Genomic DNA, 16,080 nt, shown 5'->3' with positions numbered 1-16,080 from the left:
ACCGGCCTCTCCCTCCTCACTCACCCCCATTGGTGCACACTGCACATGTACACACTCAGGGTCTGGGATCCCCTGGCCTGGGGAGACCGCTCCCCCTGAGCGCCTCAGGCAGAGAAGCCTGAGCCCTCCCAGGGCTGACCCCCCAAAGCAGGCTCGGTGCCTGCCCCAGCTCCTCGCCGCCACTGCTGGGCTCCGCTCACCTCTCCAGTGCCAAGGGAAACAGAGACAGGGAGTGAAGGGCCTGGGGCAGGTCCGAGGAGGGCACATGGCCCCAGGATGGGGGTGTTCGCCCCTTCTCCCCAGCTCAGCACCCCTGGGGTGCTAGATCCCCCTAACCCCAGAGCCCAAGCAAGCAGAGCTGGTTGATGATGACCATTAGTTTCATGCACCCAGTGGGGTGGGGCGGGACACATTCAAGAAGGGGCACCCCACCAGCATGCCTGGGTCTGTCTGGGGGAGCTCCCACCCTCCCCAGGGGTGCTGGGACACCCATGCTCTCTGCCCTGGGGCAGGTTCCACCTGGCTCGAAATGGCCCCATCTTCTTGCGGGGCCACAGCTGGCTTAGCCCTCCCATGGTGGGTGGGGGCCCATGTTGTGGGTAAGGGTCCCACTGCCCACCTGGGTGTAGCAGGAGCTCCCTCTCGTGGGCACAGCCCGGGCGCTAGGCAGGGCCTAGGGTGCCCACCTGAGACCCACAGGTGGGGTGGCTGCAGGACACGTGTGTCCTTCAACAGAGCTGCCCACAGGACTGCTCCACACAGTGCAGCCAGGATCCCTGGGCAGCGATCCCAGCTCCACCCTGCCCGCCTGGGTGCTTTGGGAGAACAAGGCAGGAATAGTCCCCTCCGAAAATGCAGCGGCAACTCCTGGAAGGAGAAAGGCTGCTCCTTTCTGTGCCTCAGCTTCTATACCCACCATGGGGCTAAGCTGCGGGGCAGTCCTTGGGGCACAAGGAGCTGCCAGCAGGGAGAGACACCATGACCGAAGAGGCTGGGACCTGGCAGCCACTCCTTGCCCAGGCTGGTGGGACCACAGACCTGATACAGGATGAGACTGGTGACCCTGGTGCTGAGGTTTTTGCAGAGAGCAAAAGCACAGACAGTTGCGGCACCACCAGCACTTTCTTACAGCAACGAGGAACAAATTCGAGGGTGTTTCTGCCCAGCAAAAGCTCTCACAGCCATCCCGTGATGCAGATGTCCCCCAGCTCTCAACCACGAGGTCCTCCTTAGCACAGGGGGCTGACTGGTCTCTGGAGAGCGTCGAAATTTGGGGTATTTTCCAGGGGAGATTTCCACAGTGCTGCTGAGGTGGGACTTCAGGATGAGAGCTGCATCCTTCCTAGCAAGTTAGAGGCAGATGCCTGGAGTTCCACGCAGTTCTGGTAGTGCAGCCCACCCTGTCACACTGCAGTAGTAGATCAAGTCCGTTCTGCTATGAGCCACACCGAGTTGTGTGAAGCACAACCACCACACTTCAGCCTCCCCGGCATCCGACCCACAGCCTCAGTGCGCAGGGCTCGCCGTCACAGGCATTCACCTCATCGACAGGTTTGGTGGCGCACGCAGAGGCACGGTCTGGTGAACACGCTTCAGACAGGCCTGTTTCCCCACTCCTCTCCTCATCCTGCCTCGACAAGGCGGCAGAGGGCAGCACGCAAACAGGACCCAGACAGTGAGGCTTCTGGTGAAAAGAAAAAGGAATGAATGGCGAGACAGATGGAATGAGGTTTTCCTGCTGTCAGGGACAGCAGAGAGACGGCGACACATGCTGCCATGCTCAGAGACAGCTGGTAACAGCTGTGCATGTAAAAGCAGGGCCTCGCCTGCTGCAGCCCCTGTGCACAAAGGCCTGCGGGGTGCTGCAAGATAGAGACCCCAGGCGTTGCCTGGTGTGTGCAGGCCCGGGGTGCTGCTCCTGTGCCACCACATACGGGGACCTGGCTATGCTTGCGCAAGCCAGGCACACGCCTCCCTGCCCAGCGGTGAAGAAAGGCCCCTGCGGCCTGGCTGAAGGCCCGGGGTGGGAGCAGGGCAACAGGCACGGCTCCGCCCGGCCCCGGCGCTTCATCTCAGGGCTGGCTCCGAACACCTGGATTTCAGCTCAGCCTTTACACTAGACACCGCGGCCTCCCTCAGAGGTGGCTGCAGGCACCATCATCCGCCTCAGGGCTGGCCCTAGGCCCCCAGGGCACCTTCCCCGGCGCCCCTCAGCCGCCCTCCCGCCCGGGCCCCGCTGAGGAGAGCCTGCGCACGCGCCCCCTCAGCAACCAGCCTGACCTACGGGGCGGTGGCGAACCCGTGCTCCTATTGGTTCATACCGCCATCACTCAAGAGGCGGGGACAGCCCCATTGGTTCGGGTCGCGAGGGCGGGAAGGCTGAAGGGGGTCGGGCGCCCGCCCGGAGGGGGGTGGGGGTCGCCTCTGCGCATGTGCGCAGTGGGGCGGGCCCCGCGCTCCCGTCTGCCGCCGGGGCAGGGCGCATGCGTGCTGTGCGCTGCGTGCTGAACCGCAGCGGGGCTCCGTCACCACCCGCCGCGGCGGAGGTGCTACCGCCGGCACACGCCGCACCCCCTTCCCGGTGCCCCGGCAGCCGCCTGCTCAGCGGGGCCAGCCCTGGCCCTGGCGCCCCCCAGCAGCGCGCCCACCCCGTGCACGCTAGCTGCGCTGCCGCGCATGCGCGGAGCCGCCCGGCGCGGCGGGGGCGGGGGGCGGGGCGGGCGCGCTGCCGCGGCGCTGAGGGGAGGCGGCCGGAGGCGCGGGGCCGGGCCGGGCTGAGCCAGGCGGCGGCGGTAGCGGCGGCAGCGGCGCAAAATGGCGGACAGGTTCTCTCGCTTCAACGAGGATAGGGACTTCCAGGTAACGGCCGCGCCGTGGGGGCGGGCGGGTCCCCGCTCAGCCCCGGCCGCCTGCCCGCCGCTCCCTCAGGCCGGGGCGGGCCGCCCCCCGCCGGGGCTTTGTGCGCGGGCCTGGCGCTCCGCGGCGGCGGGTAGCAACACAAAGGCGGCAGCGCGGGGGCCCGGGGCGGGCTGTCAAGGTGACCTGCGGGGAGGGGGCCGCCCCGGGGAGGGGGGCAGTGGCCGGCCGTAGCGGGGGGAGTGGGTGCTGGCGGGGGCTCCCCCGCTGAGGTGACTCTCACCCGCGCCAACGGGGTTTTTTCCGTTTTTTTTTTTTTCTTTTTTTTTTTTCCGGTGGGTCAGGCCGGGGGCTGGGGGGGGCGGCAGCCCGGGGGGATGCGGCCCGGCGCGGTGCTCACCTGCCCCGTGGGGCTGCCCCCCCCCCGGTCCCTGCTTCGTGAAAACGCCGCTTCCTCCCCCTACACCCCCCCCCCCCCCCCCCCCCGAGAACCACATTAGTGTTTCGGCGTCGTTAGCGCTACTGTTGCTGCTTTCAAATTAGAGGGGGGGGGGGTGGCGGTGTTAAATAAACAATGCGAAAATTAACGTTGGCTCATTAAGCTTAAACAATGACATTTTGTTTTCTGACTTCAGCCCGAGAGAGTCTCGAGGTTGGGGAGGGGGGGAGGGAAAGGAGCGAGGATAAACGCAGCTGGAGAAGAGCTATTGATGGGCTTTTATGTGTCGTCCTTGTTTCTGGAGCCTGAAGTTGGAATTCTGCTTTTCACCTAAAGCAGTTAGAATTCTGCTTTTCACCTAAAGAAGTTGTAATAGTGCTTTTCACCTAAAGATCTGGGAGGTTTTCTTACGCTTGCAGAGCTTGTGTGGTTCTGTTTAATGTAGTGTTAAGGTATAAGCTTGAAAACATCCAGTAGTAATTAAGTTATATTGTTTCTTCTGGATGTTTTAGGGGGTGTGCACTTCAAGTCGTTATTAAACTGTGTTAGAAATACGTGTGAGCACCGTTTGTGTTACCTTTTCTGCAGACTGTAGGTATGGCTTCCTAATGCAGCCCTAAACACAGGGGCTGGTTTGCATCGCTCGTTTCCTTAAATGAAGAAATTAGATGTAATTAATATTAAAATAGTCTGATTTAGTTTTGAAGTTCCTGTTTTAGGAAGTGGAGCGAGCCAGATCCTGGGTTTGAAAATAAGTTTCTTGTAATAGTTTGCTTTGGGAGGGGAGAGATGAGGAACCTAAAATCAATCGGGTACTGCAGGATATACTCAAGAAATGGGTAAGCTCTGCAGTCACGTATTGCACAACTTGTTCACATGTGCCTCTTGCCTGGTGTCCTTGTTCTTGTCCCTTTGTGGGGCAACCCCTTTGCCAAAAAAAAAAAAAAATAATTGTAGCAGCAAAACCTGTTACTGTGTCATTGCTCTGGTCATGCAGGGAGAATGTGTAGTGATGTCAGGGAGGAAACAGGGCTCCATTACCCGAAGCTGAAATCTTAAAAGCTTCCAAGCATGCTCGGAAACAATAATCCAGTCACAACCCTGTTTTTCCTTGACTTTAAGAAAGGGCACTATTTTTAATTGGGACTTCACGTGTGCCAAATTATCAGGCTTTCATTTTCTTTCCCATAGACCAGAGTAAAAAATAAAGAGGTGGGGTTTGTTTTTATAGTAGGGTAACCTCTGTTCTTTTCTCCCTGAAAATTTGCCAGTGAGAAGACATTTTATTTTGTGCATTAAAGCTTCCTTCAAGGGAAAAGTGGAATTGGTCCTCTGGGAAGAAACAGTTTGGAGTTGGTTAAAGCTTGCAGAGAATTGAATGTGAAAATGATGAGCTGATTAGAGGGAGTCTGGGCCCAAGTGTCTTGGCCGAGGTTGGGATGAATTGGTGGGACCTCAAGAGCCTGTGCAGGTACCCCTGACAGGCCGTCAGTGTAACATTTTTTTTGAAGGATACTGGTGGAGAAAGGGCTTTTTCAACCTTATTTTTCCTTTTTCATCAAAATTGCTTTCAGAGAAGATTTTTCATTTTTTCTTTTCCTCTATATTTAGTCGGAGGTCACTTGACATGTAACACCGGTGTAAAATATGCCTGCCTTTAGCATACAGCTTTTGATCATCTCTGTCAGATACTGGTCTCAAAACTACAGCAAAAATAAGACACACTGTTAGTGTGAAGTCACAAATTTGTATGTAGGCTCCCTTTGTAGGAGTGTTTCTGTCGGTGTTAAGAATGCCTTTTTCACGCAGTTTCTAGCGCTTTTAATTCTGAGCTTCAGCAGTTGAAATTTCTGTCCTTTGACCAAGTATGACAATAAACATGACCCCGTGTTACTGCTAGTCTGTTGAGACCCAAGTAGGCATGACAAAAGGGAGATGGTGCTCTAAAATTACACGGCTTGAAGCAGGGATGCATGTGGCATGGTGAGGGGGAGGGAAGCTGTAGAGATCCCTCGGATTTTGTTCCTGGTGATCTGCTTGTGATCTTGGTGAAGTGAAAGGACGTGTAGCTGTCTTGAGAGAGGAAGAGAAACAAAAGGTCAGGAGTAAAGTGTATGGGTCAAAGGAATCTTTAGCTGTTTGGAAGAAAGGCAGATGCCTTGGGATTAGTGATGTGTCTAATGGAAGAGAGTCACTGGATGGAAAAAAAAACATTTTAGAGTTCTCTTTATTGTTATCGGCCTTCTTTCTGGAAAGATTCTGGGTTTGGGAGGATTAGTTTGGCAGGAGTGCAAGTTGAGCATCGATGTGGGTAGGGGAGAGATGAGGTTAGCAATGCAGGGTTGGCAGAGGTGATATTCAGGTTTCTGAGCTGCTGATATGCTGGAGAGAAGTGGATTAAAGGTGAGAGAACAGATGAGAGCTGTTCTTCTTTCCCCTGTGCCTGACTAAAGGAAGCTCAGTGCGATCGGGGAAGGCAGTAATGGAAAGGTTCAGCACCGGAGGGAAGTCAATTCAGGAAGGGAAGGACCTCAACCAGCTGAGAAAAAGCAGGTATGAATGGTCTGAGGTGCCTAAGAAGGTGGTGAGGGGGGAAGGGGTGTTGAGCAGAGGGATCAGCTGAGAATTGGAGAAATAAAGAGTGGGGGACCTTCCCATAATCGCAGCCAAAGCGATGTGATGGGTATAAGGAAAGCTGCAGGGGGAATGAAGATGCTGTCCATGGGGTTTTAAGTAACCCTGTGGAAAAGAGGAGCTAGAATAAGGATAAGAAGGTCATATTATATCCTTAAGGATAAATATTGTGGTATGGAGGGAAAGGGGAATGATTATGTACTCTGAAATTATTCCAGGTTGTCTCTGTGGTAGGATGGAAGGAACCTCAAAGCTAAGGATAGTTTGAAAGTTGAAATTGCAAAAGAAGCAGGAAATGGCATTGGAGGATATCACTGTGATGAGGTGATTAAGCAGCTTTTTTTTGTTTGTGTGTTTGTTTTTTTTTTTTTTAAATAGGATGTTTTGCTTTTGCTGTGGTGTGTAGCTTTCAAAGCCTCACAAAGGATGTAGATCCTCTTCAGTTTTTGCTGTATGTTCTCAAACCTTAGAAAAACTCCATGCAAAGCCCTTGTTTTTGACTGTATTTTGCAGGTGCTGAATTTGAGGGCAGCTCCAGTGAAAAGCATTTAGCTTTATTCTGTCCATTAATAATTGATCTTTCCCAGACCAGGGCAGCAGAGCAGTTTGTTCCGGAGGCTTTAGGCAGTGGAATGAATTACTGAAGGAGGAAGACTATTACTGACCTCCCTTCTGTATTCTCTCTCTGGGATCTGAAATGGCAAGTTAAGTCTGCTGAATGGCTTACCCAAATAAATCCCCACCTTTTTCCCTTTTCCATTACAAGAGGGGTTATTTTTGAGTGGGCCACCAGTGAGCTTAGTCCTTCGGTTAAAAGATCTTACTACTTACTGTTGCAGGGATGTCTGTCACTTGTCTGCTTCTGCCGTCTCCTTGATTGACTGGCTTCCCTACGGCAGAGACAAACTTGTGAACCATTGTAACTTCAAGTAATTATGAACGATAGCTGTCAGCTATGCTAACAGAGTATTTTAGAAGCATTACTGAAAACTCTGAATACATGAGACTGCTGCAATAAGTAAATGCATTTTTTAGTGGTGGTTTTGTAATTGCAGTAATTTTATTCTTTAGATTAATTATACCGATCTCAAAGAATGAATAGTGAATGTCTCCATATATATCACTGAAATCCAGTGGAGCTCCCATTTAGTCACAGATGTTGAGAAAATGTTTTCTTGCTGTATCTTTCTTTTTTCATTGTTGAAGCAGAAATATTTCAAGCCATATGTGTATATGTGTACAATAATTTCCTCTTCCTACGTACAGTGCACTTACTTGCATCATTAGCCAGACGGAACACAAACTGTGCTGTCTCTTGTTTTTTTAGTTTGTTGTGTAGTCTGTATAATAGAATAACACTTCCACCAAGCAGAAATGACTGTTTTCCTAAACTAGGTTAAAACATGGCCAGTCTGAACCTCAATTCTGGTGTTCCTGCTTATGCCAGGAAGATAGGTGGGTTTTTCCTCCCCCCCCATCCCCCCCCCCCCCCATCCCCCCAAAGGATTTGAAGAGCTAACCGATCACATTGCTGTTACTGGCTGGTCTGTGCTTCTGGTCCTGCTGCTTCCAGCAAGTTGAGCTGAACTCTGATGGCATGGGGATTTTATGCTTTTTAATTGGCAGAATGTCAGGGATAAGTTTTGTTCACAAGCAGCTTAGGCAGGCTGGTTTACCAGACATCTGGGCTGACAGTGTGGAGTTTTAAAATCTGTCCTTTTAATGAGTGCGTGTTGTCAGTGGCTTCAACTTCAATTCATTTCTTAGGTGCTGCCGAAGGCAAATGTATTTGATTTTTATATCCTTCAGCAGGCCTTGCCTGCTTGTGGGTTATGTGGCAAAGTAAGTTGATGGCTTTTCTCTGTGATGCAAGGAAGTAAATAGAGTCATTTTCTTTTGCCTACTTTTGCTAATTGGGAGAAGAAAAACTTAATGTGGAGGAATGAAGACTGAAATCACTGCAAAATGTGTTCTCCTGAGCTTCCAACTGATACAAGATCCTGGTGTGTAAATTTGTCTTTGACAAATGTAGCCAAGAGTAGTCTAGGAGGTAGCCTTTTCCATGGCATGTTTTCTAATTTAAGAATTAATCTTAATCTAAAATCTTTTAGTATTCTTTAGAGATACTTGCTTATCATTCAGTTAGGGTTGTATTTCTGGTATGGGCATACCGCAGGAAGAATACTGTTCCTACCCTCCTTGGCAAGAGGCGCTGACCTCTGAGTTGAGCAAAGCAGGAGCTGCGATTTTTTTATTTATTTATTTATTTTTTAATCTTTTTGCCTGCCTATGTGAGCAAGGCAGGGAGGAAGAAGCTAGGGGAAAGTGTGTTATAAAGTAGAATGACTAGTATTGGTTCTGTTTTTGGAAGATCACAGGACAATCTGAACTTTGGTGTGAATTTTTGGAACTGGAGCGGTAAGTTAATTTTATATAGAACTTATTTTCCATCTTGTTTGTACCTTTCCCTACTCTGTGTTGTCACCTCTGTTCTCTTGTGCAGTGATGTTCTCAATTGCCACGGCTAACTGCATGGCAAAGGGAACACGTTATTCTATAGTCCCACAAACCACGTGTAAGCGCTCCCAACTTTTTCTGAGTCATCTGCTCCAAAACAAAACCAAGCCCACCTAACACCCACTGTGTGGGGATGTAGAGCTTTAGGAGTTCATCCGATCAAAAAGCGCTGTTGCAGTTCTTGGCCAATGCTTTCTTAGTTACCATATGCTTTTCTCCTACCATACAATTTTAAACCTGTAGTAATTCTTATTTATTACTTTCCACCTTCAAGCAGCTCTACGAGCATTAACTCATTTGAGATTTTAGCCATTCACAGTTTTAAAGTCCAAAGTTTATATTAGGATGCCTGCTTTAAATATCCTGGTATCAGCCCTCAGTTTCCATCATTTGACCCAGTTTTGAGTCTTGGAATTGGTGTTTGGCTGTGGTATCTCCTTCTCTTGAAGACAACTGGTGATGGTGAACACTTTCCTTTGTAGATTGTTGTTGTAGTTTGGCCACTGAAAATTGTATTTCACTTTATTTTTCTTCTACATTTTACTGTTTTCAGCTTTTAGGTGTTGCTTCTTATGTCCTGCATTATGCCAAAGTAGGCATTAGTATGCTGTCTCCTCTTATTTGAGGGCATATATAGCATTTCTGTCTTAGTCCTGGCCTCTTTGAGAGCATTAATGGACTGATCTCTGAATTCTTTTATTTTAGGGCTTTTTGCCTTTCCCTTTGTGCTGTTACAGCTTTCTGCATCTTAAAATTTTCCACGTTTGTGACTAGAATACTTGCATAGGGAGTCTAGAGTAGACTCTATCCGTATAATGTACAGAGATAAACGTCTTTACTACTTTATTCTTACTTGTTATTCCTTTGTTGCACAGGCCTGGACTGTGTTTTTATCCTTTTTGCTACTGTATTGCGTGGAGAGGTGTTAACTTGGATTTCTCCTGCCTGCTTGGGTGCAGCCCTGTGCTGCAGGTGTGTTTGTACAGGGTTCTGTGAAAACAGACTTTGTGTTGGTGAGTTCAGGTCACTCTTACACGGGTCAGGTTGCTGTGTATGAACATGCTGTCCACATTGTTGCTCACCGTTTGTTGGGCTTCATGAGCTGCAAACTTGAGTCGGCAGTTGTGCGATTTCCCCTCTGGTCATTGATAAAAATGCTGGATGGTACCAAGTCTTGTGGGACGAGTTAAGAGTTGGAATTCAGTTAACAGGCTCGTAAGTGAGGTTTTCTGTGACATTTTGGTTTAGAAACAATCCTTTATCAGGTCAAACACCGTATTAAATAAACAATAAAAAAAAAGACCATACTGCGAAAGCTTAAAACTTGTAGTGGTAAATAAATTATACCCTAAGTATGATTAGTACCCTATCCCACCAGGCTGTTTTCTCTGTCTCGTGATCTGGTGCAGTTGACATGCTGGAGGGAAGGAATGCTATCCAGAGGGACCTTGACAGACTGGAAAGGTGGACCTGTGCGAACCTTGTGAAGTTCAACAAGGCCAAGGGCGAGGTCCCACATACAGGTCAGGTCAATCCGAAGCACAAATACAGGCTGGGTGGAGAATGGATTGAGAGCAGCCCTGAAGAGAAGGGCTTGGGGGTGTTGGTAGATGAGAAGTTCAACACAACCTGGCAATGTGCACTTGCAGCCCAGAAAGCCAACTGTACCCTGGGCTGCATCACCAGCAGCATGGCCAGCAGGTCAGGGGAGGTGGTTCACCCCTTCTGCTCCGCTCTGGTGAGACCTCACCTGCAGTACTGTTCAGCTCTGGGGCCCCCAGCATAAGAAGGACATGGACCTGTTGGCGCAGGTGCAGAGGAGGCCATGAAGATGATCAGAGGGCTAGAGCACCTCTCCTATGAAGACAGTCTGAGAGAGTTGGGGTGGTTCAGCCTATAGAAGAGAGGGCTCTCGGGAGACCTTTTAGCAGCCTTCGGTACCTAAAGGGGATGACAGAAAGCTGGAGAGGGGCTTTGCAGTGATTGGACAAGGGGGAATGGCTTTACACTGAAAGAGGGGAGGTGCAGATTAGCTATTAGGAAGAAATTCCTCACTGCGAGGGTGCTGAGGCACTGGCATAGGCTGCCCAGAGGAGCTGTGGATGCCCCATCCCTGGAAGTGTCCCAGGCCAGATTGGATGGGGCTTGGAACAACCTGGGCTAGTGGAAGGTGCCCCTGCCCATGGCAGGGGGTGGAACGAGATTGAAGTCCCTTCCAACCCAAATCCTTCTATTATTCTGTGTTTGAAAGTTCTTGTTAGTCATGCAGCCACAGGTGCTGGAAGCTGCAGCATCTTCTGTGTCGAGGTATGTTAAGAAATGGCTAAGAGAAAATGGGGTGGGCGAGACCAGTGCCAGTACTCTTCAGTACAGTTGTTGGAAGCGCTGAAGAACTGAACAGCATCCCTCGTGTGCTGGAACAGATTTATAGCTGGCGTTGGTAGCAGCAGAAGGAATCTGAAAGACATTAAATTGTTCTTGTTTGGTGCCAAAGTACGCAAAGCATAGCGAAGCAGGGACCAGCCTCTGGCTTCCACTCCTTTTTGTGCAAGCTGTTTATCTCTGAACTGTAGAACGTGTTTTTAATTGGACAGCTCTAACTAGTATTTATATGCATGTTTTCCTAGCGTAAAGCTCTTGACCTATGAGTAGTCTTCAGTTTTCTGGCAGGTGCTTTTCAGTGGTTTTGGACTTAACAGGTAGAATTTGCTATCAAAATTAACTTCTAGTTTGGTAAACAAAAGGTGCCATCAACTTCCCAATGTGTAATTACGAGGTGCTTCTTTCAAAAGTTGCCAATTTAAATTCATATCCAAATCTTTAAGTGATTGCTTTTGTTGTATTGACTTGAGAGGATTTTCATTTTAAGTACACTCAAAATAATTGATGTGTGTGTTTTCCTAAAATGAGGTTTTGCTGCAGCTTTCACAAGATGTTGACTGTAAATATGAAGCTATTTCGGAGGGTGTGCAGATGCGTGGTGTCCGTACTTACCCACTTGTGTTGCTTATTTACAGGGAAGGGACTGGGAATGCGATCTGTAACATGCGGAAGGCTATGAGAATGCTAGCTCTTGTTTGTGAATGTTTTACCTCTGTGTTGCTAGGAACGGATAACCAGATTATTTTTTTTGTGTCTCTATAGTCACTACAGGGAACAACAGGAAGAAGGATAATTTTGTTCTGGGAAGCATTAACAAAGGCTTTCCAGGTACCGGTACAAAGTTGCTTTCATATTGCTTTTTATAGTTTTGAGAAACCATACAGCTTTTAAAATTCTCCAAGAAAACTTCCAGTGCGAGCGGGGTTGGATGGAGTTATGTTCTAGGTGCATATTGGTCTTAAAAATATTTTTTCTTCTGGATGCATAATGAATATTCAAGAAACACTCCTAAGCTAAGCTTTCCTGGAGTCGTTTCTGAATTCTCTGGATGGATTTCTAAACATCAACATGGTTGTCTGCATCAATTATGTTTTGGAGATATTCCATTGTGTAGCATCATCAGGTCCTGCTTAGCTTAAAAGGGCAGAGTGTGTGACTGTCTGAGATTTATAGTCAGCTTACAGATCCTACAGGCAGTACAGATCTTGCGGAGAAACTAGGAACCCATTACATTTTGATTGTGTGTAATAAACAGTTGATTAGTTATGGTGAGCTGGATTTGGTTTTAACACCTTCCCTCTCCCATCTGGTTTGACCAAAATTTGCTGATGATGTTAGCAGGTGATGTGGTTGGTAGAGCCCCACAACTAAAATAAGAGGTAGTACTAGCAGACCTTGTCACTTATTTGATCCTTGTCTGCATTTGGTTTTTCTTCTCCTGTCTGTCTGGCACGTAACTCTGCCATGCCTGGTGGTGTGCATCACCTCCAGGAGCTGGGAGGAGAGGTGGGTCACTTGAGCTCAGGGCTGTGCGAAGCTGGCAGGATTTTTAAAAAGAGAACTAGATGCAAAATGCAGCACAAAACCGAAACGAATATTGACTGTGATTTGCTGAAATTCTTTGGGTTAGGCAAGAGTCTGGTGCTCTGTCAGGTCCTTGCAGAGTGATTCCTATGTCTATCTCTCAGCCACTGCACTGGTGCTGGAGTAGCAATGTTCCCGCAGGTATCCTGGGTGCGGAGTGCTTGCTGGAGTTGTGCTTGGAGCCATCTTTGGGAAAAGCTGATGGATGTTAAGTTGCCTTGTCCTCCTAAAGGTCCTGTAACTGCTCAATCTCCTCCTTTAAAAAAGAACATTTGAAATGTAATAGGATATTTGCTTTTGGAAACACGGTGTCTTTTTTTTTTTTTCTCCTTCCTCCCCTTGATCTGTGAAGGTGCCATATGTGTACAGACAGTAAGGATTTTGGAGAGGTGGCATTTGTTCACTTGTGTTCAGATGCTGCTTCAGTTTCCTGCACTTCCACTGTTGAGACCTTGCATCTGTGCTGACCCGTCCCGGGGTGGCTGCAGGAAATGTCCCCGTGCTTTCCACCTGTGGGAGCAGGGACCAGAGGGCACTGCAAAATATTCTGTGATTTGTAGCTAATGCTGTCTGCTGTGACTTGATGCTAGAAAATGGCCTTTTATGTGAGTACTTGTTTCTCTTTTCGGATATTCCTAGGGTCTCAGCTGCTGATTTACAGCCTAATGCCTTCAGAGCTTTCGGGAATGGGGAGTGGGCTTGGTTAAATGTTTTGAAGTGGCAGTTGTGGGTAACAAGCCTGAATTTTATGGCTTGACAATATTTTTGGGAGTTTTAAGGTTTATTAATTGAATTGATAGATAAATAGAATATGCATGAGCAGTGCTGATTTGCTTTAGTGTTTTAAAATGCCATTTTCTACAGTAAATGCAATGTAAATGTTGATGATTTTTTTTTATTCTTTTCCTGGTATTCTACCAGTGTAAAACTAATTTTTGAATATCTAAGGAGCATGCAGTGCTCTTTTCAAGTGCAGTTAAGCAATCATGATCATGCTGTGCTCTTTTCCAGTGCATTTAAGAAATAATGGTGGTGAGTATAGTGACGCTTTTCTGCAAGATTACTTTTAGATTATCTGCATGGTCACGGGAATGAGTGTGTCTGTGCACCTTCCTAAGCTGGTCCTGAAAGTCAATATTGACACAAATAGGTTGTTTCCGCTTTGACATCTCGGCAACTGCATTCTGCACGTTCCCTTCCCAGTCACCACTGGTTTTAGTGCTCTTAGGCATGGGTGTGGGATTTTATGCTGGAGTTTTTCTTACTTCACTGTGTTCACACCACTGAAGGCGTCGTTCATCCCTGTGACTTGTGGAGCAGGCAGTGTTTTCCTCAGGTATTCTCATTCTAGGCTTTTCGTATTTGACTTCTGTTGTTTTTTTGTAAATTACATCATCTTACTTTCATATTAATAACGTTCTTGTAACTGAGCTCTGTTGTTGAGCAGTAAGTGAAAGGACAGCTGAATGAAGGCATTCTGAAAGAAAACCATTGCTTTCATGTCTCCATTATACTACTCTTTTGTTGTAGTTTTCTCCTGTCTCCGCATGAGAGCTGTGTTTCAAGGTTTGGCCTAGCTACTGAAATGTAGACTGCCACATTTCTTTTAAAATGGATAACTTAGGGCTGTTCATAAAAGGAGCCACTAATTCCCATCAGGAATGTGTGCTATATGGAATGTATTCTGCATGCTGACATCTTAATATCCTCTGTGCTTGGACAGACTGTAAAGAGCAGTTCAGTAATTAATATCCAGGGAGGTCTAATAGCCTTGAAGCAGTCGAAGTGACTCCCCGTTCTTTCCTCATCGTATTGATGATGTTGTAGGTTTATTTTATATATATATAAATCTCATATATAGAATACGATTAGAAAATGCAGTGCTTGGAAGTTGAGTCTCATTTGGATACACCCTTTTGGGGGGAGTGAGAAGGGAGGACAGTGTGTATTTTTCTTCTGCCTTGTAGTTGTGAAAATGCTTTTAAAAGCTCGCCCCCCCCCCCCCCCCCCCCATGTAATATCTGTGTATCCTTACGTGCTTTTTCTTTGTCCACCTTGCTTAAAAAGGTGCTTCGTGCAGGGGAGGGAATTAATTCTGGGACACTAAACTTTGATAAATGGGCTTAAATCAACAATTCATTTCACTTGCCTTGAGTCATTTATTGGCAACAGTCCTTGCCACTAAAGATTTTAGGATGAAAGTGTGATTAAGATCTTAAATTTTTATTTTTATTTTAAACCATACTGACTGGGTCTTTCTGCTACAATGTTTGGGACCTTGTAAGTAGGAAAGAAAGAGCAGTGTTCTTTCCCCTTAGCTATTTAACTTGAATTATTTCAGAAAATGCAGTGACTCCACTATGTTTGATCTTGGACAAAATGGCATTTGTTGGGCCAGAGCTCTGAACTATTTACAATCCAAATAAGGGAAAGTAAGGGTCTAAAATCCTGCACGGAGGCAGCTTTTGTTAGTTGATTTTTCAAATGCTCTATTCATAACTCAGTGGTTAAGTGTGTGAGGGCTCCAAGACGTACGGTTTGGCGAAGAGCTTCGTGCAAAGATCAAACAATGGGAAAGGGGAGTAGAGAAAAGAGGACATGTGACTGTGAGTAACCAAAGTGGGTAGTTAGCCAAAGTTCAGATGATATTACACAAAAAAATTACAGGATGCAAACATCTTGGCTCCTGGAGATGAATGCAACAAGGAAACTAAATGCTGTGTGTGGTGTATAATAAGGAATGTTTAGATGTTGAAGGCTTGTCCTTGCTTTTCATCAGAGTAGTAAAATGTATTGAATTTCAGTATGTGTGTAATGAAACACCTAGCCTCGGAGCGCTTGCTGTAGCACAAAGTGATAGCAATAAATGATGCTTAAGTGGAAGCCTCTCATCATAGTTGCTCTGCTGTTTTTCAGATGGAGGTAGCATCTGTAAGAAAGGGATACAAGCAGTGCAAACACATCTGGTTTTACAAAGAGGAAGTGAGAAAGCCCAATACAGACAGATTTAAAATGGAAGAGCAGAGGATGAGAAGGGCACTGCGTTCAGCCCTGAAATTCGTGTCCATGGGAGTAGGTGGAAACTTTGTCATTAGCTAGCAGGGCTGGGATTTTCCTGCATCTCTGTAATAGTTATACAGGGGAGAAGATTTGGGAATGGGTTTTGAATAGTGCTGGTTGTAATGCAGCTGTTATTTTATGGGCTGGTAACCATTTTGTAGGGCTTGAATTCTTCTTTTGGCTTAAAGGTTTCCTCTGAAGAGGGAAACTTCATTCAAGTCTGCAGAAGACATGGATCAAAAACATATTAAAATGTGGTCTGTGCTTATGGTTCACGTTTGCCAAAAATGTAGTTTATTCTCAACAGATTCAACATTTAGTGTTTAACTAATTGTTAGATTTAAATGTTAAAAGTATTTTTTCTTCCTCTGATTCATTGTCTTAAGATGCAGCAAAACAGAAATGTTCTATGGATCCATTCGATGTGCCAGGTTGAAGGATTGGAAAAGAAGGAAAGCAGATGGAATTCCCCCCAACTTGTTCCTTAGCCAGCTCCAGGGATGAGGAAGCAAAGGGACAGACTGTGCTGCCTCCAGCCCCAAAAGGCCTGTGATCACCACCATGGCAGACAACACCGCCTTAACAAGCTGTTTGTCGTGGCCCTAGAA

General features: G+C 47.4%; 1 protein-coding gene across 8 annotated transcripts in view; it reads left to right on the top strand.

The window, feature by feature from the left end:
- Positions 1-2,729: 2,729 nt before the first annotated feature.
- GPATCH8 (G-patch domain containing 8) overlaps positions 2,730-16,080 on the top strand; it is a 58,010-nt gene continuing 44,659 nt past the window's right edge. For 5 of the 8 annotated variants that reach the window (XM_040617093.1, XM_040617094.1, XM_040617086.1 and 2 more), the window contains exon 1: positions 2,826-2,859. Coding sequence is in view for 2 of the 8 variants with exons in the window: in XM_040617092.1 (XP_040473026.1) it covers positions 2,815-2,859 (45 nt within the window). In the remaining 6 variants the exon portion in view is untranslated. Of the gene's footprint in view, positions 2,860-16,080 lie in introns of all 8 variants that reach the window. The other 3 variants (XR_005831350.1, XM_040617092.1, XM_040617084.1) reach the window with 1 other exon arrangement.

This window comes from Falco naumanni, chromosome 18 (assembly GCF_017639655.2).
Source record: "Falco naumanni isolate bFalNau1 chromosome 18, bFalNau1.pat, whole genome shotgun sequence".
In the NCBI taxonomy this organism is placed as follows: Eukaryota; Metazoa; Chordata; class Aves; order Falconiformes; family Falconidae; genus Falco; species Falco naumanni.
This window is presented reverse-complemented; position numbering and strand designations above follow the sequence as displayed.